The sequence below is a fragment of the Danaus plexippus genome, chromosome 12 (assembly GCF_018135715.1).
Source record: "Danaus plexippus chromosome 12, MEX_DaPlex, whole genome shotgun sequence".
Taxonomy (NCBI): domain Eukaryota; kingdom Metazoa; phylum Arthropoda; class Insecta; order Lepidoptera; family Nymphalidae; genus Danaus; species Danaus plexippus.
Window position 1 is genome coordinate 5,669,970 of NC_083545.1, and position 14,765 is coordinate 5,684,734.

At 29.7% G+C, this 14,765-nt stretch overlaps 1 protein-coding gene across 4 annotated transcripts in view; it reads left to right on the forward strand.

The window, feature by feature from the left end:
- The first annotated feature begins 2,564 nt into the window (after window positions 1–2,564).
- Window positions 2,565–14,765, forward strand: part of LOC116772324 (rab11 family-interacting protein 4) — a 50,079-nt gene continuing 37,878 nt past the window's right edge. For 3 of the 4 annotated variants that reach the window (XM_032664464.2, XM_032664465.2, XM_032664466.2), the window contains exon 1: window positions 2,565–2,796. In XM_032664464.2, coding sequence (XP_032520355.2) covers window positions 2,577–2,796 — 220 coding nt within the window. In that variant the 5' untranslated portion in view covers window positions 2,565–2,576. The remainder of the gene's footprint in view (window positions 2,797–14,765) is intronic. The other variant, XM_032664468.2, reaches the window with a different exon arrangement.

Below are 14,765 nucleotides of genomic sequence, written 5' to 3' on the forward strand. Positions count from 1 at the left end.
CATAAAACTTATTACTTACTAGTATAGTCGTGGTACTTATTTTAGTACGGAAGAGGAATTAACATTACTTCAGAATAAATGAAAATCACATAGAACCCAGGAGTTACTCGTATTAATGAATTCAATCCTATAAATTTTTATAAAGTACCTACATCAAACGTCACACAACATGAAGCATCTACGTGGTAAGTTATTCAGTTATTGTAGGTCAAAGTTCATAATCACTGCGGCTCGGTCTATGCACGGAGATTAAGAAATCACCATAAAACCAGTCGCAGGTTAAGCAAGAATGAGGTCAGTACTCAGTAGCTAGTTTGTTTGAAATTTCCTCGAACTTGTAGCCAAGTACAATCGTTACATATAATTTCACGTGCTCTTTAAATCATGTAAATTAAATTTAGCAGGTATTGCTAAGTTTGTTATGAATGCCGGTAAATTGAACTGAGCAAAGATCAGCTGTTTAAAAATAAGGTGTCCCATTATGATCTTGATTCTTAACAAATGCGTAATTAATACGGTGTGTTGAAATATTTTTTCTCTTTAGATGATTTTATTATGTATTATTAATTATATATATGACATAAATTAAAATAGTCTAACATTATATATTTATATTATAAGACAGTTGAGACAAATGTCTACAACATACTCTTAGATCCTAGGTATTGTATATTGAGGGATCTAAGACTTTCGCGAGCACCTATTCATTGAAATTAATTTATGATTTTCGGATTTACTACGCCTTTTTCTTTATTTTAGCCACATATGTACCTACTCCTGAAATTTCGCTTACTTTTCAGAAACCGTGATCACGAGATGAGAAACTCGTCTAATTAAAAACGCTTAGCAAAACCGGAAATATTAGTTTTATTTCAGTAGGTATTGCACATTAACTTTTCAAGATGTTTTAATATATTTTTATTTAATTTTCTTGTTATGAAGATACAAACGAGCAAGCGTTCTCCCTCATAAATGTCCGCCTTATTCAAGGATACATAGCAAAAGTTGTCTTGATAAAAATTTTCAAAGAGCAAAATAAGACTTCAGGCTCGAGTCATGGTAAATGCGACACTCATAATTTATACCTACTCATTTCTATCAATTAAGTTATTAGTAATAAATCCATATTTATAAGTAAAGTAAATATGTATAACAGCAGGCCACGTACCTTATCTTAACTAATTAACTGCAATATGTATACGGGCTAGAAACCGAGGCTTTAAAGGATGTCAGATGGCTCACCTCGATATATTAACTTAAAAGGTTTAGTAAGGCTTTTGAAAAATATGTAACCTATGGTTTATTATAAATATTGTACTCTTAGCTTACTCGTAAGTCTGCGAGAGTTGTTAAAGTTTATGATATCTTTCCATCTTTAACAAGAATATTCTACGATTTTCTAATGATATTATGCACGTATGAGAAATAAATGTAAATAGGAAATATTTTGGCAAAAAGAAAATTACACCTTCGTCACCGATTAAGCTAATTTTTTTGGAAAATAGATAAAAAATATTTAATTTCAGTGTTAATTATGTAGAACGGTACATAACTATTCTTTTTTTAAAATGTAGTATTAAGTAAAACGATCCAACCTACAATTAGACATTTCATCTAAAAATTATTTATTATCTGTGTTAAACAACTCGTAACCTGTCTGTATAAGTTAAAAATAAATAAAACATTCCTCGTAGATACCGCTAACAAACCTACATTGAATAGAATTACACACTGACACATAAGGAAATAATCACACTATTATTGTGAAATGTAAATTATATATAATATAAAACAGGCTTGCATATAAAATATAAATGTATTAAATATCTTCTAGCCTCTAATATAGATTTTAAATATTTAACCAATAAACAGATGATTTAGAAATATAGAATTATTGGCTCTCTAAAACTTTTTATGATCTGTATTTTACATTGAAAGTGTATTAAACAAAAATAAGAATTAATTCGGTTTTAAAAATCGATTAGAAATTAAAAAAACAATGTATTCTGTACATAAATTGTTATAGCGTTAGTAATCTGACCACGAATGTTATTTAGTTGGTCATAAAGTTTAAAATTTTAAACAGAGGTGCGGGGCGCCGTGATCGTCGGTGCCAGGTAACAGGAGGTACGGCACAGTGGGACGGTTGATACTTTTATAGACAATAATGACGTCATAATATATCTTCAAAAAATATATTAAACCTATCCAATCTGTAATGACCATAATTTTAATTTTAATAGACGTGAAAATAGTAATTGTCAAATTAATAGATAATTTCACTGCCAATAATTAGTAAAGTTATTATTTAATAACAAAATCACTGAACACCTTTATTATATTACTTGCGTATTAATGACCTAAATGAAGATCACGACATTACTTTACAACCTCTTATGCAATTAATTACTCAACATTGTATTAACAAATTAAAACGTTAAACATACATTAGTTTGATATAAAATTATATGAATATTTTAAATATATTTTTGTCTGGAATATTTAAACGTGACCAGTGTGCGTTCTTGTAGTCTAGCGGTCGTCCTCCCTCCACGTCATGGCTATCTCCCCCCCACATGTCTCCGTCTCTCTCTTACAACACATTCAGTCACTGCACAGTCAACGTGCGACACAGGTGTGTTGTTAGTGGTAAACAAACTTGTTTGTACACAAAGTGTATAATACACATACATAGGTGGTTCAGTGAAAATAGATATAAAACGTGCCTGTGTTTGTTATCAGTTCACTTGTGTGTGTCGGAGGCTTTCTTATTTGTGCTGGCAATTAGCCGTCAAGGTATGCTATCGTAATTTTTATGTTATCTGTTAAAAATTTTATTCAAGATGTTAAGAGCTGTATGGTACGTTTAGTGAATATTTAAGTGCAAATTCTCTTCTTAATGTTTATATTATTAGTGACGATTTCGTAAAAAACCTGGTAAACTTGTATTACCATGGTTCAGCTTAAAATGTAAATCAAGACGGATGCGGGCGCCCAGGTAACCTGTTCTGGTCCTTTACGAGCGAGATCTAACAGCGAATAGAAAGCTACATCAACTTTACATACATTACGTGGCTTCAAATATTAACCTTTACAATTTATATGTATGAAAATAATTTTGACACACATTAGTTATTATTTTCATTCTTTTTTAACCTACAGCAATTACATTTACTTTATACAGCATCGTATGTATTTATTTCCACACAATGACTCTACATTTTTAATTTAAACCCGGTCTTTCATGTTATTACAGAAGCAAAAAATAAGAAGCGTGCATTCTGAAACACTTGACATTCTTCAGAGGAGATTGATAGTCTATAATTTCTGTAGCATATACAGATATTAAATTACTTCATTCAATAAATAAAAGGTTAATCCTTAAGAGCCAACTCTTAAATAACATTAATTTGAATACAAAAAACGTATAATCAGTCTTTTCATAGCTTAACACGGCCAATAACACAACAGGTGTATGTGATACTGGGGTGCCACCTCTTCTACCTGCAACCCTTATCGCGTCTTGTTTGAATATTCTATTATATGGGGGGTGAGAAATGTCCCCAATAACATACCTACCTGTTGCCACTCCATACATTTATACTTACATAAAATTGTATATTTCATTCTTATAAGTTTTTTTGGCGCCAGTTTTTTTTATTTTATTTAGAGAACATGTTCGAAACAACTGTTTATTAAAAAAAATCCTAAAATAAACTTTTATATCGCTAAATTTAATAAAACAATAATTTAAAAATTTATAAATTTAATAAAAAAAGAATATTTCATTTCCGAACGTAATTTTTTTTTGTAGATAATTTTTGTGTATAATTAGTAAGAAAGGTACAATAAAAGATAGTTATGCAAGCTGGCTTTGTTGGATGTGACATCACTGCGTTTCGACATAGTGACTCACCGCTTCACAGACTTAATACTTTCAACAGATTCTTGACATTCGGTATGTAAAGATTTTATAACAATACTTGATTTAAAACATTCAAAAATGGTTACGGTATAGTATAAGGTAAAAAAAAACATTAGTTGTTGATCAACTTATGTTGTCGTATATTAATTTTTTAATATACTGTCTTTTTTCATATACAATTAAAGAGTACAATGTTTGTTGGACTTCCAGTTTGGCAGTTAGCTGTAAATAGTTCATATAATTCGGTGAAATAGGTCATTCAACTCTAGTATATATTACATAATTGCTCCTTGTCTAAATGGGTCGCCGTTGTCACCTTGAACTCACTGCCGACTTTCATGAAGCAATCGATAATATTCTTTACCAATTGGACCCTACTTTCTACTTAGTTCACTGTAAATTCATGATATATTAAATTTTAACATATAAATCACCTCCATCCAAACAGTTTAGCGTTTATTTTTTTAAACATTTATTCCCATTTATACAAAAACTTATTTGATATATTAGTTTTTTTACTGGTTGCAAATCTATGAACTTTGGTAATAACATATCTTATTCATTAATATAAAATCAATCGTCTAGTTTCGCGCCATGGCAATATGGCGACAACCATTCACTCTTTAATTTTAAAAGCGAACACATCAATTCAAACAGCCAATGTGTGTATAAACAGGCGCTCAAGTTTACAAATAAAATTCCGACCTAAGATCACGATATTTCATTTAAATAATTTTATCAGATATTTTTAATAATGATATAGATTAAATTATTGTCTGTAAAAGGAATTTTAATATAGATTTTAACATTTCGAGGGTTTCATCTTGTATTATAATTCCTTATTTTGTAGTAGTTTTTAAGCTGTGTACCCTTTTTTGTTGAATCTTATGACTTTGTCATAAAACTTTAGATTCCAACGTCCCGACAGAGAGCGATTATAACTTAAGCTTTCTTAAGAATTTCTTAGTATTCTCTTTTGGTTTGAGTGAAGCAATTTTTTTTTCAAAATATTTTTATATCAATTTTCTAATATTTTGAATATATTTCATTTTAATTAAGTTTGTGATAAACACATCAGATAAATTTTGTTCATGTTTAATGCAACCAAGCTATGCATTAATGTAATAGTTTTAACCTAGAACCAAATTGAACCGCTTTTAGAACAATATATAGCGAGTGGTCTATTTTTAATGCATTAAAAAAAATATTACCTTCATATAACACCTTTTTAGGTAAAATGTTTTATATATGTAAATGTTACGATAAGTTAACGTTTTTTAAAAAATTACGTTTTATTTTAAAATGAAGAGAATTTTAACAAGAAATTGATTCAACATATGAATTTAATATAAAATCACGTAATTTTTATATTATTTTTAAAGAGCAAATACGTCATAATTATCTATAACAGATAGGTATACAATATTAATGAGATACCGTTATAATATACACTGAATAAAAAATTACGCTTCAATAAATAACAATGACAATAGAAATGCGATCACAGATACATAAATGACTAGCTAATGTATCATGTGATTCCCTGGGGAAAGGTCAGAATAATATGAGGTTCCCACGTCTTGAAAAACGTCTGCATACCTTCAACAGGAAGGATACGCCGCAGTGACCGCACTTATTAGGGTGCTGGTTTATAAAAAGTTCGACATATTAAAACTCCTTTTTAGGATACTTGTATTTTTTAAACGCTCATAACACACATCCTTCTTTCATAAATACTTAAAACCTCTTTGGTGATATTAAAATTAAACGAAAGATTATATGTATACTATTTTGTAACAATTAAATTATTACATCTATTTCATAACGGTAATGTGGGGTACATTATATAATAGATAATTAACGTTATGTTATAAGATATTTGAATATTTAGTTTTCTGTGCGTATTCCTGAAGACGATAGTAGATCGTACGGATATAATTAATATTTCTCTTATAATACATAAAATGATTTCTTTAGTTTTGTACCAGCGTATTAAATTAAATGTAATTTGTTTTAAAAGTTAATTTGTTTAACTAATTGGACTATTCCAAGTAATACTGCACAGAATTTAATAGTAATGAAGCCAACAATAAAATTAAATATTCGTGTGAACACGACTTAAAAGCTTAAAAAATAAATAAATTCCTTACAAATTGATCTGAATTCATATATTTATTCTATTGAATGAAATTTAATTCTTGCCATCGTTACTCGCTATACAGCAATAACTTTTAAATGTTCCAAAGACAATCTAAACATTCAAATAACGACTACCGTCTCTCCTTCCCGACTGTTTCACTCTTATCTGAGATATGGAAAAGTTTTCACAACTGTAAAACATTGAAGTTATTGTTATACATAATGTGAATTTAATATTCGATGATTGACGCAACAGAACGAATTAATTGGAAAAGGTTTATGTTTGAAAACTTTTCGTCTCGCTTACGTAATCCTAAAATAAAACACAAAATTGATTTTTGTTCAGATTAAAAACTCTATGGAAATTATGTTGCGATATTAATAAGTACTGTAACAAACACGATGCTATTAACCGACCTACAAAAAAAGAGGTTCTCAAATCGATTCCAATCGATTCTTCTTTATAATTTCTATTTTACTTTAGATAGTATTTATATAAATTTAAATAATATGGAATAGAATACATGAAGTACGAAAATCTTTTAAAAAACGCAAACGCCTTCATTACTAAGAAATTACGTCAAACATCTTTCAAATCTGTATAGATTTTTTACTGGTTTGTTAGTGGATATTTTAAATAGAGCGCGGCTACTTTCGAATGGTTTCTTATCAGGCATTGTTTATGCGTATCGTCCCACGTCACTTACCATGGAGTCTTCGTTTTCTCTTTATAAAGTTATTTTACATTTCACGATTCATAACATACAAACTGTCGGTATCAAGTAAGCGATGAATATATTACATTTCTATATAGCCTAGCTTATTAATAATTCTTTGTCTCGAAGGCCATTGTCAAAGTATAATTAGTCACTCGAACAATAGAAAACAATCTTAACATTGTCAGCGTAAAACTATTAAATACTGACGCAAATAAAGGCGACGTTATATCAATTACAACGTATACAGAAAAATACTATTAAAACTCATCATACATTCCAATAATTCCTGGCATATATCATTTTTTTATTTTAAAATGAATCTAAAGAGTTTTTAAGTAAAAAGTTTTAATTATATTTCTTTTATTATTTCTATAGCGTGTCAATCGTCTTTATATCATAGTAGTAAATGCGGTGAATGAACTAATTCATCAGATTAATTTTATTCGACGATTATTAACAAAAAAAAATGAAAATAACGCCAATTTAAAAAAACTACAAGCTTTTAATCGTATATCACAAATCTGATAATTCCATATTCGAAAATGGAGAGTAATTTATTTTGTACTGAATGAGTTTGAATTTCGAATGTTAATATTAAGGAATAGTGGACATCTGACAAAAGAAAATAGACGTAATTCTAAAACATTCTGACCTATACTGAAGCTTGTAGTATTAAAGTCGTATAATGTCTGCCATTACATTTATTAAAAAAAATATTTAATAAATTAAAATCTTTTTAATTCTCAGCTATTCTTCTTAACTGCTTACCTTATTAGACCGGAATTCAGTGTATTTTTTTTTTATATTCCAAGTACTGAAACTTAAATTGGGTTATTTTCTTTCAAAATTTATCTAGTAACATACAATAAAGTTTTCTTAAAAGTTTGATTCGCTTCATAATGGCTGTATAGCATTTATCAAGTACATAGGATATATATCTCACAACGGTTCTATGTTTATGGGTCCAAACTTTTTTAAGTCCATTACTTCTCCACTATAACTAATATAAAAGCATTATTTCCTCATCAACTCCATTGCTAATACTGTGACAGTTAACTCCGCTGCGCTTGTTTAAACCGCTCGATTCACGTAACCGCAAGGTATCTGTTAGAAATCTTACATTCACTATGGTTCCGTATATATGAATAAAAAGTAATTTATATTTATTTCGTTATAATTTAGTTGATCTGATAAGTTTTAGCAAAATTGTACTTTTAAACAAGTACATACAAAAGGTTTCTTTTACTTTAAAATATAAAAAAATATATACTCATATACACATATATACATATATATGTATATATATTACATTTCCTTATTTACAATTTGGTCGAGTAAAGTCAAAATACAACATCCTATCCCAAACATACAAGTATTACCCAAGCGAAGTCTAGAAACAAGAAGAAACTTACAGCACTGCCTCTCATCGTGGAATCCAATCGTAGCTTGAATTTAACACGCACCAATTTTATTACAATATAATATTTAAACTAAAACCTTCTTCAATAAAACCGGTATTATCTGGTAATAACTGGTAACTGGTATCATAAAGGAACAGTGAATAAATATAGTAAAATACTTGTATCAGTTAGTCCATTGAACATTTAGTACGCACCTAACCGACCTTGACAATTAGATTAGTTTTTGAATCGCGTTTCGATGCCTGTTTTGCTTTGTTAGTAACATTTATTTGTGATCACGTTCGTGGGCGTATGTTAGTTATTGATAGGTGGGCGTATGTTGAAACCATATTGATGTTGATTTAAAAGTATTGTTACAAAGTTGATGTTAGTATAGAAGTTTTCAGATCTGATTGAGGTTATTCTGAATATAGCTCGACGAAATATATACTTTGGAAGTGTTATTAATAAATTGAGTATACTTAGATGTATGTACGTATCCTTACTACAAAATATAATTTTTTTTGAAATTTTGTGAAGGAAATAATCCTTTAATTCTCTAGGTGTATTACGACAAAAATCAAAATCGAGGTTACTTTAAATCAGCCTTTTCCAAATTGGACATTTACTCCCCCTTGTGGGAGCTGCAGGCCCAAACGGTACTGAGAAGCCCACTAAAAAATTGGGTTGCGCTAATATAACTAACTCACAATAATTAATTAATTTCATTTGAATTGCACGAAATAAGTTTGGGAACCACTGAATTGGATGTATTGTGATTTGTGACAAAAGTGAAGTCAGTTTATATGTAGTAAAGAAAGTTTAGAAGTATGAAGAATAAATTGATGATCCTTTAGAAGCCAGCTTCAGTGTTGGTTATGAGAACTGTATTAGCGATGGACTTCTTTATCGTGACTGGCTAATCATATTGCGATTGCCGAGAACAATGAATGTTTATTCAGATGTTCGTTGTTATACAACTCGGAACAATCACTGGAATTTTCTATTCCAATAAAACAGTCGTAATAAATATTCACGGTAAATAAAAAATCATTTTAACTGTACCTTTTTTTTTATAGTATGTTTATAAACTTTTGTACTTTATTCCATAATGTGTCGGCGCATTAATTTTGTTTTTGTGAGTTATAACTATTTTTATGCTCATTAGCTGTTTGAAACCGCTTGTTAGTTATACTGTAATATAACACAATACAAATAGGGCATGTCAGTGCATCAGGTTATTTTGGTGCCAGATTGCCCGTCACTATTCAGGCTAACATTGGAATAGTGATGTTCCTGAGCTGTCATAATAACGTCACTTTGAATGTCAAAGATCTTTAATCTATGGTCCATAGAGAAACTTATTATTAAAAAAATACTTAAATGATCTAAAAAAAAAGTATATATAAAGTTTATAAGTTTGTATCAGTCTTCATCTGATCTAAATGGTAACGTTACGCTAAATTCACAGACATTAAAGTAAATTAACATAGCATTAAAGCAATTAAATCTTATACTTTCTATGAAATAGTGTTTTTTTAATCAAACAATAACAATATTATAAGAACTAAAAAAATTAGGCACTAATCCCCAAAGTGTTCAGCTTAGACCTTCGACGGAAAACTATTAAACCATTGTTTAAAATTTAACAATACGCTCAAGGGCGTGTAATTAAAATTATCCAAAGTCTGCAATTCTATCTTTAATAGCCTGACGTGCGTTTTGATAATCTTTTAAATGGTTATATTTCCTTGCGGCAGAAAAAAAACTAGTGATTATCATACTCGTATTAACACTGAAAGTTATATTAAAAATTATTTTGTGGCCAATAATATAATAAAAAAAAAAAATTCGAATAAAATAATTACATTCTCAGCATCAATAAGTTATTCCATATATGTATTGTTTCTAGAATATAAATATCCTTGTTGCAAATTATTAGTTAACATTTAAGGATGTTATGAAACGAAATTATTTTAACGTCTCCCTGATTTTGAGACGTATTTCCATTAAATTGTAGCGCATTTGTATTGGAGATTTACTACATATAATATAAGTATCAATAATATTATCAAAGACGTGAAATACCCAGCTAATCACCAGGTATGTATTACCAATGATCGATATACATAATATCTTTATGACGACCACCACTGAATTTAACCTCTAAAGACTAAAGGCATTCAATGCCCATTAAGAGTTTCCACATAAAATCTTATATGTTCGCTAAACAAGTCGGACAAGTTTATCTAGCGCGTTCACAGCATTACAGCTCTTATTGCTTTTAGATAAAAACGAATTTCGCACGAAACAAATAATTGCATTAATACAATCCAATATACTTCATCACCATCTCCTTAGAAAACCAGAATAAATGTAACGGAATATTTAAAATTTAATAATATATTTTACCCGGTCCCAGTGAGTGTTGTTTATAAAACGTGTTAATTTTTACGTCTTCGTTGTTCGCAATCCACTTGTCACTGGTTAACCTTGAGCGCGTCAGAACTCGTGTTCTTCACATACTGTATACAAAATTGTAAAGTGAGATATATAATTATTTTTTTCTATGAATTATAATTTAACTTTATTCTACTGTTTTAAAGGGGATTTGTTTTTTGTATAATTTTTGCTAGTTCTAGTATGATAATTCTATGAAATCTACTAGAATGTACGTCTAATGCAGTGTACGTGCCTTTGTGAGACTCGGTTGTCTATTAATTTTTAATGTGCATATGTAAAACTCAATTTTTATTTATAAAATTATATTGTATATTATCTGTGGCAGTTCGGTTATTTGCATTTTTAATATAAATACTAAGACAATTTTGTTTGTAAAATAGAACCTTAATAGGGTTAATGTAATTCATTTATTTAGTCACATATTAAAAATACTACGTTTTTATACGTCTTTGAATTTTTCCTATTATAGAGCACTGCCTGACACCCCAGTACCTTGTAATCCGATAAATTAAAAAATACAATGACACGTTTTATATTATTATCCCGAAGTACTTATCACACCGCTATCTTTAATATTTATCACATGTACTGAAATTCAAACCAGGCGATCAGAGCGAAGACGACACCGAACATTTCGAGCACAAAAGTGTTGGTGCATACAAACTATTTAAATGAAACTAGTATTATTCGGATATACTACGCGGATTTTATTATTTAAAAACTACATAATCCCGACGTTTCGGTTACTCTGCAGCAACCGTGATCACGGGCAGACGAGGTGTGTGTGATCACGGTCGCTGCAAAGTAACCGAAACGTCGGGATTACGTAGTTTTTAAAATCCGCGTAGTATATCCGAATAATACTAGTTTCATTTAAATGAATAAAACTCGCGAAAATCTTAGATCTCATTAAATTTTTAATTATTCAACCATACATATTTTCCCCATGTTATATTCCTCTACCAATACTGCAGTTATTTTCTGAATGTGTTAGAGATTGAAAAGTATTTATCATTGCATGTCGTTGAGTTTGTCTGATGGAATAACAAATATTTTTGAACGACTCCGCTTATATTTTTACCAGCAACTGTTATTTGTTTATTAATATACACTTGACGTTAAGTCATGTGCTGTGTGACGTAAAACCACAAGCACTGCCAAATGTCATAGTGTCATTGGTTGTCAGTAATTACGAACTATTCTTTTCGCCAAATTTATGTTCTAGGATATTCGAGAATTTTCGAGAACTATGTTTTCTCCTAAGGTTAAAGAATATGAATTTAAAAGTTTGATTTAATTTGAAAATAAAAGTTTTATCATTTGAAACAATTTATTACCTTTTTAATAATATAACCAAGACTCATTCTCAGTATGCTCGTCACAAGTTTGTATCGTTACTCTACATACAGGGTGTTGCCAGTTTTTCATGATAGTATTTGCGAAGTTACTATATGTAGGCTTCGCAAAATTCTGGTAATTATACTGACTTAGCTCTCTTATGCTATACATATAAACACTGTTGTATCTAAAATTGCATACGTGTATACAGAGACCACTATATGTGTGTGAGTGTGTGTGTGTGTGCGTGCGTGCGTGCGTGCGTGCGTGCGTGCGTGTGTGCGCGCGTTCACACGTATTTCAGAGTAAAAAATGTTATTTAATAAAAAATACTAAAGGAAGGAGAGATAAGTAGATTATTTCAAAATTTTTATTTTTTATTTATTTATAGGTCCATACAGAGCTATCTACGTAATAAAGGCTTTACATCCGATCTAACATACAGCCACAGCTGACGTGTGTTTCCGTTTGTCCTACAATATTACGATCGATAGAGATTCGTTCGTTGGCCTACGACCTAAAACCGACACAGACCAACATGCATGTTATATTTTACTTTTCGATACCACTGTTGTCTGTTAAATATTTATAACACATGAGAAAGTTATAGAGAAACTAAATGTTTATACGGAAAATGAGTAAATATGCACATTAGTATAGTTTCTTTAGTTCTAATGTGTAAAATAACTGCTATTATATAATGATATCTAAGATTTTGGCGTATATACAATTAAATGAAAGTAAGTTTTTCGGATACTACCTTTTTTTTTAACATTTTTCCGTCGTTTCGATTATTTTTCAGCAACCATGATCACAGGCAGACTAGATAAACATTTAAAAAAAATTTAAATGAAAAAGTGTTTTTTTTTTAACTTAAATTCAATTCACTGTAACATGTAATAATTAATTTTGTATAATCTACTTTATAAACTAACTGAGTTTTAATGTAACCACCGATATGCACGTGTGTTTGATTGTCTGTGGTTATAAATCTCGTAAATCACCACTCTTTAATACAAAATTTTATAGCCTTATAGTCGCTATGTGGTTATTTTTTAGTCCCAAGTATCCCTCGCGCGCTAATATCCTATCTAAACATTAAATATTACCCACTTTTAAGTTTCCAAATGAGACAAGTATCACCGCGTGCCAACATATTGCAATCACATTCCTGTATCACAATAAACTTTCAATGCTTTATTTGTTTTATATGTAAATGTTAACAAAAACACAGCTATTGTAATAACAAATGCACTCGCAGTATGCGACCATTCATTTAAAATGTGCATATGTCGTGTTTACACTTAGGTACATCTAGCTGGACATAGTTTTTGTAAGAGTTTCCATCGACCTAGCTAACTAGTGTTTGAGGTTCTAGATCTTATATTAACGTGAATTATATATGAATTATTATATGAAGCTATTTTTATATTGTAATGTTTTTTACGATCCGTTTTTAGGGTGGTTGAAAATTAACGTTATTCTATCCCTGGCTTGATTTGTGGTATACAACTAAGTATTGCTTCTCTTTAATATGGTTTGTCGAAAACAGAGAAAATTAAAGTGTCAAGACTTCTTTAGTTATCATATCAATATTCGAGTTCTCTATATAAATCTCATGGAAAACAGACTTTATCTTATCTAAATCAGAATAAGCATTTCTGCTGAATTTTAACTGAATAAGGTTAATATTATATTTGTGTTATGATAATGAACAAAATCGCTTTAACCCATTTAAAGTAGTGTTGCAACTTTTCGTCAAAATCTATATTTTTAAATCAATCAAAACATGACCATCGTTACAATGAGTTTGTATTGTGGAACTAAATACAGATAGTCACTTGTTTTTCAATCATAATAGTAATCTATATTTTTTTTACTTGCAAATGAATTAAACCAAGACATTTTCTGTTTGATCTAATTACGCAAATTCGTGTTAGAGTACCGACATTAGTGTGACTTAAATGAGTCATTTGGGTAGTTCGATAAGAAATACCACACTTATCTCATAATTGTCTATAAATACATAAACCTACCTCATTGATAGTTGCCTTACAACCCAGAATTTATAGCTTCACTAATAAAGAACTGAGTTTTGTTATAATTCAACATGTAATAAAAATTTGGAGTATTTCCAATACATCGGCATTAATTTATTAAGAGTAAACAAGATTAAATTAAAACCATTATTTTTAGTACGTCACGTTTAAAATACTATATCTGTTTTTTTTGCATTACATTAAAGTGGATCATGAGTTTAAATATAAAATGTATGTGTGTTTGATATGCATTCGTGACTATCCCATAAATTAATAATCTTTGGATTTAAACTTCCATAATTAAAATGTTATTTAAAATGAAAGTTAAAATATTGCGTCCATATATTTGTAAAAAAGGGTTAATGAAAGTACGAACTTAGACTTTACAGCCAACAATTTTAAGGTTTATTTCGTTTTTTTTAAATTGTTTTAATGCTTCAGTTCATATAATATACGTAGTCATAAATAAATACTCGCATTTTATGTAACCAAGTGTTCTCGAGGCAGCAGACTTCGCGTCGTCTTATGCCAATTATAGCTAACATTAATAGTGCGCTTTATCTGCGAGTCTATCTGAGTGAAACTGTCTTTCGGTATTTTGGAATCACGCCAGATACTCGCGCAAACATCAAGATATCAAAGTGATATTTAAATGTACTTGAGTTCACCGAACAGCACGTCCGACAGCAATTCCTTTCAATATCCAGTTTAAAAGTCCTGAATGTCACTGACTAACTCTCAG